This window comes from Oryzias melastigma, linkage group LG18 (assembly GCF_002922805.2).
Source record: "Oryzias melastigma strain HK-1 linkage group LG18, ASM292280v2, whole genome shotgun sequence".
In the NCBI taxonomy this organism is placed as follows: Eukaryota; Metazoa; Chordata; class Actinopteri; order Beloniformes; family Adrianichthyidae; genus Oryzias; species Oryzias melastigma.
This window is the reverse complement of record NC_050529.1, coordinates 21,921,407-21,936,206: the sequence shown is the minus strand read 5'-3', so window position 1 is coordinate 21,936,206 and position 14,800 is coordinate 21,921,407. Positions and strand designations below refer to the sequence as shown.

At 40.1% G+C, this 14,800-nt stretch overlaps 1 protein-coding gene across 2 annotated transcripts in view; it reads right to left on the bottom strand.

Annotated features, from left to right (window-relative positions):
* The window catches only part of nhsl2 (NHS-like 2), a 72,052-nt gene that overhangs the window by 20,868 nt on the left and 36,384 nt on the right, over positions 1 to 14,800 (bottom strand). For both annotated transcript variants that reach the window (XM_024287487.2, XM_024287488.2), the window contains exon 2: positions 10,412 to 10,639. In XM_024287487.2, the coding sequence (XP_024143255.1) occupies positions 10,412 to 10,639 (228 nt within the window). The remainder of the gene's footprint in view (positions 1 to 10,411; positions 10,640 to 14,800) is intronic.

The following is a 14,800-nucleotide window of genomic DNA, read 5'->3' as shown; positions in this document are numbered from 1 at the left end:
ATTAAGAGTCACATGAAGCTATTGAGAGGATAATAGAATTTTTCCAGCATCCATGTCTGCAGAAATGGTCTCTGTTGTAGTTTTGAGCTAAACCAACTAAATAAGTTCATATAGAAGGACAAGACTCCCCCTCAGGTTATAACACTCAAGGATTTTGAGCTAAATATCTGTGTTACAACCTGAAGGCCCAAACATATTTGAAAAAGCAACAGGAAATCAAGCAACTTTACAAAAACACTGTTTTTTTAAATTCCCCCTCCGTCCCCTGAAGCAAAACAAGGAATCAGAGAAACACGATGAGAAAAAAAACAAGCAAAGAGACGAGAAGGACTGTAGTAGCTTCTATCATGACAACATAACCTGCAAACAAATAGGGGAGAACACTGAACTTTCAGACTATGGCTGTTCCACGGATAGTGCTGCAGGATGAGTGTAACCAAAACACCAAAGTATCCAAATCTATCGTCTGCACCTACTCGATTCTGATAGGGGTTACTGGAGCCCATCCCTTTGCAGCTCCAGTCAGCCTTCTGTATAGGACATGTTTTGGATATGGATCTTTGAACTAAGTCTTTCAAATCAGGCATGGTGTGTGCTTCATGTCGGTGGTCCTAAAGTGCAAATCACATAAACCCTTTAACACTGGAGCTCCAGTGTTTATGTTCTTTGATTTACTGTAACTTTTCAAGAATTACGTTGATCGTGTTCACTGTTGAAAAGTTAAAGTATGTTAAAGAGTTTGAGTTTAAGCAAATCACTTGATGCAAAAACATGTTCAAAATCACAGCAATTGACAAAAAATCTCAAAAAATCAAGAATAGATTTTAGAAAACAAAACAAAATTCCAGAAATCAAAGCATAAAAAAACAAAAATACTTTTTTTAAAATAATGAAATGAAATGTTAGAAAAATGAAAACATTGAGAAACCAAAAAATGTGTAGGACAATAATTTTTGGTTAAAATAATCTAAACAGCAATCTCCCAATAGTACCAAACATTTTCAGTGTTTGTGAGAAAGAAAAAAAGAAAAAATTTAATTACAGAAATTAAAAATAAATATTGTTGGGCTTTTTTTACGTTTTGGTTTCTGGAATTTTGTTATATTTTTTATTTGTTTTGCTTTTTTAATGGTCTTTGATGAGATTTTTGATGTTACTTTTTGTTGGTTGTTTTCCTTTTCATTTGGTCAGACAATATGAACTACATGAACTATAAGGAAATTGGGAAAACATAAAAATAAAAATAAAAATCTAAGATGTTTGATGTATTTTTTTGTGTTTCTTTTTGTTGTTTGTTTTGTTTTTATCAGTCACCTTTGGTTGCTTTTACCAACCATTTGATGAATTTATTTTGTATTACAAAAAAAGTATTTGGTTAAAATAGTTTGATTGATTTTGTCAAATAAATTCTCCTTTTTCAACCCGCCTTCAATTTAACCAAAGTCAAGAATATTAAGTAATTTATTGTTGTGTGCTATGAAAATTAGATAAGTTATAGTCCCATTCACACAGAGCTGACATCCATGCTTCCGGGAGTATAGGAGGGGGGTTCAGCGTCCAGCCCAAGGACACTTCAACACAAACTGGGGACAGAGAGGAAACCAAAGCTGCAAACTGCAGTCAGAGGTTGACCGCTCTTCCTCTGTGGCACAGCAGCACCGACAGCCACCGATCAGAGGCTTGCTCAGGTTTTACATCCCACTAAAACTCTCATGCACATCTACATGCACGGAGACAGTCAGTCAGGGTACAGAAGATGGAGCTCTACCATTAAAGTTTAGCGCTGTTATTCCATCTGAACTACAGTGTATCTGAAAGTGATAAAATTGTTTCTGCTGATTCAGTATTTTTTGCTTTTTCTTACCTGAGTCCAGACGGGAAAAGATCACATTCTAAAAACTTTCTCGATAAAACATGAAAACAACTAATTTTAGAAACCCTTTTTCATATCCAGATACCAGCGTCTAACAGAACAGCCCCCTCTGCAGAAGCCGTGAGGTCCACAAAGTTCTGAAGCGACTCGAGTCCAGAAAGAAGCAGCTGAAGAGGGCTGCAAGCCCACACGGCAAAGCACATGAGGGACAATGGGGGCGGGGGGCTGGTGGTGCTCAGGGTGTAAAGGTATGCAGGTCACTCCCATTTCTGCACACACACACACACAAAGAGAGCGATTAGGGACAACCCACCCCCCTCCCGCTGTCCAGACAAGCAGGCCGAGCACCGATGCATCACTAACCCGCCTGTTGTGTTTGTGAGTTTGTGCGTGTTTGGGTGCACACGTGTGTCTCTATCATGGAGGTGTTTGTGCACACAAACAGCTAAATAATAAATTTAAAACGCACTAATCCTCATTGATGTCATGAACCCCCCCCACCCTCCACCCACTCCTGTGTTTGTGTTTGTTTACTTCATCCGTGCACAGTTAGCCTAACTGTCCTGAGCCACATGTGCGCGCTCACGTGAAATGTGGGTCACGCTTTCCTCTGTCCTCAAGGAAGACGGGGAAACGGATAGCAACAATAACCCTCTATCACCACGACCATAAAGGGGGGGTTACTCCATGCAAACGCCTGTTCAAGTCTCCTTTTGTTTGCATCCTTGTTACTGCCTACATCTATCTGTACTTTACAGTCTGTGCTCATGCATGTGCACAAACATGCTGACTGGAATGGGTGGTTGGTGCCCCGCTTCATAATTCCTGGGCTTGTTGGGTCTCTGAGTTCCTTTAGAGACCCAATACTAACTAAAACATGTTAGATACTTGTTAATGTCATTCTTAGTTGCACTGGGCTTTTTCCTCACCTACCACTTTTCCTTTGTCTGCTCTCTATCTGACTAAAATATATAGATATCAATAATGCAGTTCCTACTATGTCTGCAGCCTAAGGCTGCAGATATAATCTGACTTATTTACAGTTGTTTTGTTGTTCATAAATATGCAACTCTGTCCTCCTACTCCCATTTCTTTTGTGTTTTATCGGATGTTGCCATGTTTTCCATGTTCAGTTGTCTCTTTCCTATCAAGTTCAACACCACCCTCAGCAACACGTTCAAGCGAATACTTCCAATAGACTATGGAAATGCGCCTATGTGACCTTCCACATTCAAAGCTTTTACACTGAAGTGTCACTACACTAGTTTTAAGACCATTTACAAAAGGCGCATCCATTGAACAGGTATTAAAAGTTAAACCAGTTGAACGCTGTCCAATCAGGGACTTGGATTTTGTACTGAACTATGGATGGCGTCCCCTTTACTTGTGTGTCAATCGTTTGCAAATTGATCATGGAAGATAAATTAATAATTGCAGTTTGTGCCCAAATGGAAGTATTTGAAGTCTTTTATATATTGGACTAGATCTGTGAAAGAAAAAGCCTGGAGCAAGATTTGTGAGATTTGCACCACTCCAAGCTTCTTTCAAGAAAGGTAGTTTGCCCTCTTTCGGTAGGTGGAGTGATCCTGCCTCAGGTGGAGGAGTTTTAATATTTTGGGGTCTTGTTTGAAAGTGAGGGAAGATCGGAGCGTGACAGGTGGAAAGCAGTAGAGTCCACCATTGTCCCGGTCCATTATGGTGAAGAGAGATCTGAGCAAGAACGCAAAGCTCTCAATTTACCGGTACTTCATTCCAGTACTCACCTATGGTCATGAGCTCTGGGTCGTGACCGAAAGAACGAGATCCCGACTACAAGCGGCTGAAATGAGCTTCCTCTGGGGGGTGGCTGGACACTTCATAAGTGATAAGACGAGAAGCTCGGTCACTCAGAAAGAGTAGAGCCGCTTCTCCTCCATATTGAGAGGAGCCAGTTGAGGTGGTTTGGGCATCTGGTCCGGATGCCTCCTGGACAACTCCCTGGAGAGGTGTTCCAGGTATGTCCCACTGGGCAGAGGCACTAGGGAAGACCAAGGACACACTGGAGAGACTGCGTCTCTCGGTTGACCTGGGAACACCTTGGAATCCCTCAAGAGGAGCTGGAGGAAGTGGCTAGGGAGAGAGAAGTCTGGGCATCTTTGTTTAGACTGCCGCCCCCACGACCCGGTCCTGAATGAGCGGAAGAAGATGCATGGATGGGCTTCTTTCCACTGTAGGTCCAAGGTATTAGCTAGTATTGGTATTCTCAAACATGCGTCACAATACCAGTGTGAACGTAGCAGCAGACTCCAACTTTTCTCTGCAGAAACCCTCCATTATTACGTCTACTTCTACTGGAGGTTTCCACCTAATCTTCCATTTCAAGGGTGTTTTCATCTCCACTACCGCCTTTTTCCCGGTCACTCAAGGGATTACGCTGAAAACCCTTTAGTGTAATCTGTTGGTCACTTAAATAGGCTGTTATCATAAACTAAGAACAGCTCTGGCCTCATTGGAATGAATTATATTGAAACAGTCATAATAAACAATAGTCAATTTAATGTTACTGCCTTTTGGACCAAAGTTGTCTCAACAAACCATTGAATGAAATGTATTTATTGAAATTAATCAAAATGTTTGTCTCAGAAAGGCAACTCAAAACGTAGAGTTTATGTTTTACGAGAAAAAGTCTATTCCTTCCCACTTAAATGGTCATAACATATTGCTGATTAACAACCTAGAGTTGTTTCTATAGAGAATGGTCCTACAGTGAGAATGTTAGATGGTTTCACACTGTAACCAGAGGAAAAAAAATGTTTCTGGTTCTTTAAATGTTCTGTCAGCTTGGATCAGTGTGAACACAGTGATGAAGATGTCAGACCTGACAGTTGTTTACAAGACAATCCAATACATCTGAACAGGGTCAAGGCTCATTCAAAGACAGATACAAAAGGAAGGAAGGGGTAAACATCAGCCGGGATGACTGCAGCCTTTAGAGGGTTTTGAAAATACACTTTCAGAGATTGGTAGAGATTCACAAGGAAAGGAATTCTTAGAGGAAAACTCTGGGCTGCTGCTCAGTGTTATGAAGTCCTTGTTTTGGTTTAGAGCACAGTTTATTTATGATAAAAATCAGCGTCTCATACTTGGAAAGAATATCGAAGAGACTAACAATCCAAGTTTCTGGAGTTTCAAAGTACATCCTCACAAAAGGCAGGAGCATTGGAATGAATGCCACCCACTATTGTTGTAAAAAGTCATAGAAAGGTTTATAAAAATGGTCCAGTTATCCCAAGCTTTCTTTTGATGCTGGATTTCATTAATTTAGTGGATCCAAAAAATGAATGCCTAAAATTGTTCAAATAGTGTATTTGTCCAACACTGGCATATGTGTGAACATGTCTAACAAACTTCATGCAAGTGTGTTTTATGTGTCAAAGACAGCTGGCACAGGTGAGTGTGAATGTGTCAAAGAAAGCTGACACAGGTGTGTGTGAAAGAAAGGTGACACAAGTGTGTGAACATGTCAAAGAAAGCTGACACAGGTGTGTGTGAATGTGTCAAAGAAAGGTGACACAAGTGTGTGAACATGTCAAAGAAAGCTGACACAGGTGTGTGTGAATGTGTCAAAGAAAGCTGACACAGGTGTGTGTGAAAGAAAGGTGACACAAGTGTGTGAACATGTCAAAGAAAGCTGACACAGGTGTGTGTGAATGTGTTAAAGAAAGTTGACACAGGTGTGTATGAAAGAAAGGTGACACAAGTGTGTGAACATGTCAAAGAAAGCTGACACAGGTGTGTGTGAAAGAAAGGTGACACAAGTGTGTGAACATGTCAAAGAAAGCTGACACAGGTGTGTGTGAATGTGTTAAAGAAAGTGGACACAGGTGTGTATGAAGGAAAGGTGACACAAGTGTGTGAACATGTCAAAGAAAGCTGACACAGGTGTGTGTCAACGTCTGAAAGAAAAGTGGCACAGGTGTGTGAACATATCACAGAAGGGTGACACAAGTGTGTGAATATGTCAAACATAACAGGCACATGTGTGTCAAAGTTCTAAAGATGACTGACACGTGTGTGAATGTATCAAAAAACAGACCATACAGATCTGTATGATCAGGTAGAGGAAAGCTGAATCGTGTGCATGTTAAGGTTTCAAAGATAACTGATGCAGGTCTGTGTGAACTTGGCAAAGCCAGCTGACACAGGTGTGTGAATGTGTTTAAAGCTTTGACACAGCTTTCACACACTTTACAGCCTTTATGTACAAAGTCAATGCACTTTTAAAGTTAAACCAGTTGAACTATGACCAATCAGGGACTCAGATTTGGAAGTGACGTATGGATGCCGCCCTTTTTAAAACACAGAACCATTTGCAAACAGATCATGAAGGCGTAATTAATTAATTAATGGTTTATGAATGTTGTGACGGCAAGCCTTTCATATGTTGATATAGAGCTGTGAAAGAAAAAGCCTGGAGCAAGGTTTGCACCACTTCCATGTTTCGCACCGAGCCTCTTCCAACTCTATGTACATGTGCAAGTATCGTTAGTGACAGTGCAGTGTGAACACCATTTACTAAAAGCACATTCAAGCCTAACATTCAGAGTGTTTTTTTAACATGTTACAGCCTTCCTTGGTGTGTCTGAATGTGTCAAAGAAAGTTGACAAAACTTTTAAGAAACCACATTTTTCTGTGTTCTCTGACTTGATTTTGTGATGACTACTGTAAATAATTTATTTTAGTGTGGCCAACAAATAAAACATTATGACTAAGCGTTCTCCTGTGGTCCGATAGTGTGAGCAAAATCTCAGGTTAAACTCAGGTCAAACCAAAAACCAGGAGAGCGGCACAGACTCTTTAAGCCACATGAGTCAAAGTCAAGGCCCGGGGGCCGGATCCGGCCCTCTGGGGTAATATAGTCCGGCCCTCCAGATCATTTTATTTTATTGTTAGTAATAGCCCGATGTTATTTTTTGCTTATTTTTAACTTGTATAATTTTGACAAAATATATTTTTATAGAGAGTAAAATATTGAAAGTTCTTTAAGTTGATTTATTCTGGAATAATATTCCTGTCTTTTTATTATTCATAAGTATATTAAAAATGTATGGCTTTAAATATTTAAAAAATCGGCATTCAGATAGCTTTCTGTACTATTTTGGGATTTACTAAGATGTTTTTAAGCTTTTTTAAAGTTTTGCTAATATCTCAGTTACATTCTAGCTGTTTTAGCTAATTTAGGCTTTTTAAAAGTTTTTTTAGGCTGTTTTTGGAGTTTAGTTAATATTTCAGTTAAATGCTAGCTGTTTAGGCTAATTTGGGCTATTTTTGTTTGTTTTTTAGGCTATTTTTAAGTTTAGCTACTTTTCCAGTCACATGCTAGTTGTTTTGGCTAATTTAGGCTATTATCAGTTTTTTATTTATTTATTTTCCATTTTGGAGTTTGGCTAATATTTCAGCTAGACGCTAGCTGTTTTGGCTAATTTAGGCTTTTTTGTTTGTCTGTTACGCTAATTTGAAGTTTAGCTATTTTTTCTGCTACATGCTAGCTGTTTTGACTAACCTAAGTTTTTTTTTGTTTGTTTGTTTGTTTTTTAGTTTTTTAGGCTAATTTGGCATTTAGCTAATATTTTAGCTGGCTATCAGCTTCGGCGTTTTCAGCTATTATCTTCAGTGATTTCTGCTGAACGGTGAAGCGTTTTTAGCTATCAATTTCAGCATCTTCTTTGGCCAAATTCAGCTCACAGCATTCACACTAGCATTATATAGCTATATTTCTAGTTCGTGATTAATCTAATTACGGTTTTAAAGTTTTAAAAATTTCGATTTGGAGTGTTAAACTGTTTATCCTGTTCGACCCGCGACTTAAGGTGTGTTTTGGATTTTAGCCCCTTGTGTGATTGAGTTTGACACCCCTGCTTTAAGCGATGAAGATCAGCCTCAGCACCTTTTCTGAAAATCCCTGATTCAGCTGTCCAACCCTGTTACCTTAGCTTCATCCATCATTATCCTTCCACCTTGTCTAATAGAATCTTTTCCCATATTTAATGAAAGTTCTCTTCTCTTTCAAATTTCACTATTATCTTGTTCTCGTTCCTCCAGGATGCATCACAGAAAACCTTCTACTCCCAAATATTCCTGCGTTGTTTTCCTTTGCCATCCAGACTCAGATGTGGATCCAGCTTAAGTTTCTCTTTCATAAATACTGAGAAGTCCAAATTGCTTTTCTACACCTGAAGAATTTGACTGATTAAGCAGAAAATGTGACACACCATGTAGCTCAGGTTATTTTCACAGACAGTGAAACAAACTGTAAAATAGTCATGCAGTTCTAACAGCTGCTCATTGGGGAATGAAAGCACGCTCTGACCATCTGTGTTAACACTGAACTGAGTTTGCATGAATGTGAGCAAACCATGCATCAAGATGTTACCGGTAATACTATCACGAACAAGGTATTTTATTCCCAGAATTGTGTAGATAGGATATTTTATTGCCCCCTCTCCCCCGCCAAGCAAATAGCTTTAATGGACATCAGTCAGACACACTAAAAGCATAACGACTCAGTGAGTTGACTTCATATCTGTATACGTTTTTATGTTGACAGAGGCGACCAAGACCGAACATTAACCTCTTAGGCCCCAAGCTAATATTTTAGCTAAGCATCTTAACATGGAGTCACAGGGCCCCAGGTAAGCAGAATTAACTGCAGTGGAAATATAACTCAAAATGTGATGTCCATGTACGTGTTTCTGGTCGTTGTGGTGATGAGAAACTCAAACCAGGACTCTGCCACCTCCTTGCTGACGTCACAGCCTTGTTGGGACGTGGTGGTCATCCACCAACCACCCACTACTCCATCCATCTGGACCATCCAGGGTTGTACAGGACTCATCAGTGAACCAGACCGTTTGAAAATGAGTCTTCATGAATATCTGGGCCCACTGCAGCCGTTTCTGCTTGAGAGTGTTGTTTAGGGGTGGCAATAGAAGGTTTACATAGAACTGTATTTTTAGTAGTTTAGCAATACAAAGTATTTGTCTGTCAGAAACCTTCCTCCTTCTATCTTTATCTGTGTATCTGAATCAGCCATAAATCTCCTATTAGTACAATGTTGAAGTATCCAAGGTTTTTATTCCATGTCCAAGACTTTTAACTATTTCACACTTTTGCAGCAGAGATCCCTTTTCTTTCTCACATTGCTTAAAAATGTTAGTCTGCTTAAAGTCCCCAAATGACCATTTTTTAATAAAAAAAAAGTTCCCAGTAGTGTTTTAATTATGATTATGACATTTTTAATGAAAATCCCACAACCTAAATGTCTTAAAAAGACATTTTTCATGTTGATCTGACACCTCTGTTTTCAAAATCTCCTCTGAGGGGGCGTGGCTTTTGGAGCTGAGCTGAGTAACTCCACCCCTGATCTGATTATGATAGCTCTGTGTATCACTAGCATAAATCTTTTGATGTCAGCTCGGACGAGGTGAACAATTTGTTGTCTTTCATAAGAAAAATGTCACACATTCACGTTAAAAACAAAAAAAAACATAATTTTCATCGGAGGGGATTTCAATGCTGTGGAACGACCTTCTTTGATAGTTTTTTCTTTAATTGAGCTCACCTGGAAAACTAATGATCACAGGTGTCTGGGATTGATTTAATGACTTAAAGAGACATAATATCATCTTCAATTTTCATTGAAAAAAAAATAATTGTATCTTTTTGACACTTTTAATTCAAATTTTAAGTTGAATCGCACTATAAACATGAGAGAAAAGTGTGTAAATGTTCACGTCTGCCTAAGAAAAGTGTGTAGTGGGGAGTTTTACAGCCTTAAAACAACAATATTAATGGTAAAAATAATGCTGGCTACTCCGTCTCTTCTGGGTTATTTTTAGAACGTAACTCCTGGTATAAATGAGGGACCACTGTAACACAAAAATGGGTGTTTGACGCAAATGTGAGTGGGATGAAGACCAAACACTAACAGGAGTGTGACACACAATTTCTAAAGGTTTCCTCAAGAATCGTCGTCATTCAGCAGAAGACCGCCAAAGCTTGTTTTGGAGCAGCTGGACTGCTTGACCCGAGGGGGGGGGCTCCCAGCCTCCTCATTTTATTCGGACACAGTTTAGACAGGAGGAGGTGGCTGTTTCACCTGGAGGAGCAAACCACAGACTTTCTGTAAACACACGCGCACGTCATCGCGGGGAAAACAACCCAACTGCAGCTTCAAGGTGAGTCCACGCACATCAGCATCGGAGCCGCTCCTATGAGGTGGCGTGCACACGCACGTGTGTGCTCATGCACATGTGTGGCATAAACAGCAGGTGAACAACACGTCCACATACGAGCACCAGCATGTAAACACGGCTTCCCACCCACTCGAAACACCGTACTTCATTCCATCCGTCCATTCATCCTTCTACCCCGTCCTTCGTCCTCCCTCCTCCCGTCGACTTCACCTCCCGTGAATCCATCCCCGCATCCGTCCGTCAGTCGGTTCCATTCATGCGTCCTCTCCTCTCCCGCCGATCTCCTCCTTCCATCCTCCTTACCTTGCAGCAGGCTCTGGAGGTTGAGCTGCGCCTGCTGGTGCAGCTCCTCGACACAGTCCGGCCTGCTCCACGAGCCGAACACGTTCACGCTCTGTTGCCATGGCAACCTGAATTGGGCCGTGCTGCTGCTGCTGCCTCCGCTGCCGCCGCCGCTGCCGTGGTTTGCATCGCCTTGGCTACTGCCGCCGCCGCCGCGCCTGCCGCTCTCTGCCTCCAAACTGCTGCTGGCTGCGAGAGGAGGAGGAGGAGGAGGAGGAAGAGGAGGAGGAAAAAGGGAGGGAGCGGGAAAAAAATGTGGAGAGGAAGTGATGGATTAAGAGAATGATTATTGAAACATGTAAATGAAAAGCAGGAGAGGAAGAGGAGGACAAACAAACAAGAAGACACAGAGAGAGATCAAAGGGAGAAACAGGAAAAGTGGGGAAAAAAAACAGAATGTTCGGAAATTAAAAAAGAATTCAGTGAAAGGAAGAGACGAGGAAGAGGAGGGGAAGAGGGGGAAGAAAAAGACATGTAAATAAAAATGGATGAATTAGCATAACTAATACCCAGAGATGTAGTTTACATAACACTGTGTTGTCAGGAAGAACAAGGGCTGAGGAAGGAAGGAAAGCAGGAAGGAAGGACGGAAGGTGGGAGGGAAAGATGGATTGAGGGGTAAAAAAATGGAGGTTTAAAAGGGGGAGAGAGGTAAAAGAGCAGATCTGCAGAGGAATCGGAGAGAAGCACTTGATTAGCCAAGAAAAGGAAGAGGAGGGAGGAGACAGAAAGGGAGGGGGAGGAGAAGACTGGATTAGGGTGGGGATAAATTTAGGGGGGTAAATGAAATATACAGAGAAGAGAACAGAAGAGTACTGTCAGAAAAGACCAATCATGTGATTGGAGCAGAGAAGAGAGAAAATAGCCCCCACCGCTCTACAGCGAGGTCACTTTACAATTTTTCTCCTTGTGAAGAAATCATTGAGTCCTCAGCTGATCACCCACCCCCCCAAGAGAAGAAACTCATTTGTGATCTTCAACTATCCAAGAACAAACATCAGACTTCCATAAGGCTTCTAAACTCCTCATGGATAAAAGCTCACTTTAAGACAAACATCAGTGCTGTTGAGACCGCCAGAGTAAAAGCACCTGAGTCGAAAAAACACACCGAGACTGAGAAGAACTCAAATGACTGAAAGTAAAAAGTGGCTATTAATACATTTTATTTAAAGAAAGTCTTAACCCTTTAACACATGAGGCGTCGCCAGTGATGATTAAACACAAAATCTTTAACATACTGTAACTTTTCAACCATTAACACGATCTTCCAGTAGATTCTGAAGGAGAAAAGCGGCGCGCACAAAACAAAAAAAAGCCTAAATTAGCCAAAACACCTAGCATTTAGCTGAAATATTAGCAAAACTCCAAAATGGACAAAAAAAATTTAAAAAGCCTAAATTGGCCAAAATAGCTAGCATGTAGCTTAATGTAGATGAAAACAGCTAAACTTCACAATAGCCTAAAAGACAAACAAAAAAAATCTTAAATTAGCCAAAACAGCTAGCATTTAGCTGATATATTAACTTAGCTCCAAAATGGACCGAAAAATGAAAAAAGCCTAAATTAGCCAAAACAGCTAGCATGAAGCTGAAAAAAAAAGTTAAATTTCGAAGTAGCCTAAAAGACAAACAAAAAAAGCCGAAATTAGCCAAAACAGCTAGCATTAAGCTGAAATATTAGCTAAACTCCAAAATGGACAAAAAAAATGAAAAAAAGCCTAAATTAGCCAAAACAGCCCGAATGTAGCTGAGAAAAAGAGCTAAACTTAAAAATAGCCAAAACTGCTAGCTTTTAGCTGAAATATTAGCTAAACACTAAAGTGGGAAAAAAACAGAAAAAAGCCTAAATTAGTGAAAACAGCTAGCATGTACCTGGAAAAATAGCTAAACTTCAAAGGAGCCTAAAAGACGAAAAAAAAAAACCTAAATTAGCCAAAACAGCTAGCCTGTACCTGAAATATTCTATCTAACATTTGGGGAGCCCCAACGCGCCATTTTTTGACTTGCTGGCTGTTCCGATTCAATCAAGGTTCCCCAGCCTCCGGGCCGAAAACTGGTACCGGGATGTGGACCGCACTGGAATCCTAACCCTAACCTTAACCCCGTCCCTGATCGGTAACAGACACGGATCAATACCGGACGCTGATTGGTTCCCAGGTTCAGTCCACATCCATTATCACATTTGACAAAACAGTCAGACCCCTAATGTAATTGTAAAGCCAGCACGTCAAAAAACGACGACTTAGGGACACCCAAAAAATCAAAAAGGGATGAGAAGGGGTCCTCAACCAAATACACTGGTCCTGTCTGAGCTCTCCGGCAAATGGTTATGGCGAGCCTTTTCATCATTTAATCAACATCCTTGATATCAGGATGTTTTAAGCCAAACTAGAAATGCTAAAAGTACAACACAGCACTAGTTAACAATCGCAATTTTCTCTCACTCTAGTTAAGTAGTAAGATTTATATTCATCTCACTAGTCCAGGGGTCTACAACCTTCAACATTTAAAGAGCCAATTGGTTCACTTGGTCACCAACCACAACTCAGTGGAAAATAAGAAACTCCTTTGTTTTCATGTTATTTTTACCATTAAAAATCAACAAACTGTTGTTTTTGTGCATGAATAAAACAAAAACATTTCGAGATAATAATATTTTTTTCTAAATATGAAATAGATTATAACTTTTGAGACAACTCCCTTTCAAAATAAAAGACATCTCAATGCAGGAAATGTTGTATTAGGTAGTTTAATGTCAGCAGTGATAAAAAAAACTGCATACAGTTTGTTTGATAGCTTTTAGTGAAAATTCATAAACTCAGCGATGTAGGAATAATTCAGAGCTAATTCGAGACCCTTACTGTGTTTTTCGGACCACATGGAACAAATAAAACCCTTGAAACTTACGTCTGTGAATCCTGATTGCGGTTACCAACCTTAAGTCCGGTGGTACACGGCACTCTGTCTAAATGTTTTAGTACGACTAAGAAGTGGTAGCGCTTGATGGATTGATGGAGTATTGTAGTCAAGAGCTTGGTGTAATGATACGTACAATTCATCAAATGTTTGTCAATGACATGAATAAAGTTTGACTTTTTTTCTCAAAGTTTTGCTTTGATTAATGTAAATAACAGTCAGAAAAACAGGCTAATTTTCTTCACAATGGAGGGGTCACAGAGCCACATATGACTCCGGAATCTCTGGTTGCAGACCCCTGCACTGGTCAACTAGTTAACATTTTGTAAACTACTATGAGATTTTGGTCGCACTATTTAACTAGTAAGCTTTTCAGGAATCTGACTAGTGACATTGTGGAAAATGTTCATGTGACTAGTTAACTAGTTAACTATTAAGCACAAATAGTCCCCACTAGAAAACTAGTGCACATTTTAAAACATTACTAATTAACAAGTTCACATTATTTGCTTGTCACTAGTTAACTAGTTGTGCTTTTGGAATTGCTAGTTAGTAGGGGCGTAACAGATCACAAAACCAACGGTTTGGTTCAATTTTCAGATCAGTTCAAAAAAATTACGATGAAGCCTAAAATTAAAACATATATTTGAGAAAACATATAAACTACTTCAAAGCATAAATATACACTCACTTATCTCTGAAAATAAACAAAAATGTAAAAACATGTAGTTTCTGGTTACATTTACACGTGGAAAAGAGAATACTTAATGTACAATTTCCTTTCCTCCAACCCCCCACGACCCCTTGGTCCAAAATAAATCATAAATAAAAAGTTCAAATTAAACTTTCATTATTTTGGGTATTAATTGTGGTATTGAAACTAACTGTGGGAACATTGAAATATCTGAAACAATTATTCTGATCTGTTGTACATGTGCAGATGAGGCACTGCCATGCCTGCTTTTTCCTGGCGATTTTTGACCCTTTTGGCTTGCCATACTACATTCTCCTGACGGCACGTCCCTGTCGCAGGATCAGCGGCTGCGGGACAGCCGATGGATTCAGCTCTTCAAAATATATAAATCACTCAGTTTCCACGTCCTCCATGACGAATTCAAGAAAAGTTTTTGGCTTAGGCTCCTCCCACATGTGGCGGGAGCTTCAGGTTGTTCAAACTTGTAAAACAGTACATGAAGTTGATGCCAACTGCATTGATTTGCACACCAGGGTGATCCACGGTACACGTGTGGGCTGAACCGTAGCTAGTGATCCATACGGATCATTGATTATTCGTGATCCATTACACCCCCACTAGTTAGCCTTAAAACATCCTAATAACAAGGATATTGGTTTAATGACAAAAGGCTTGCCATAAGTGGTGCTACATGGCCACCTGCAGACATCTTGGCGTCCCCCCTGAATGTAGAAAGTGAAA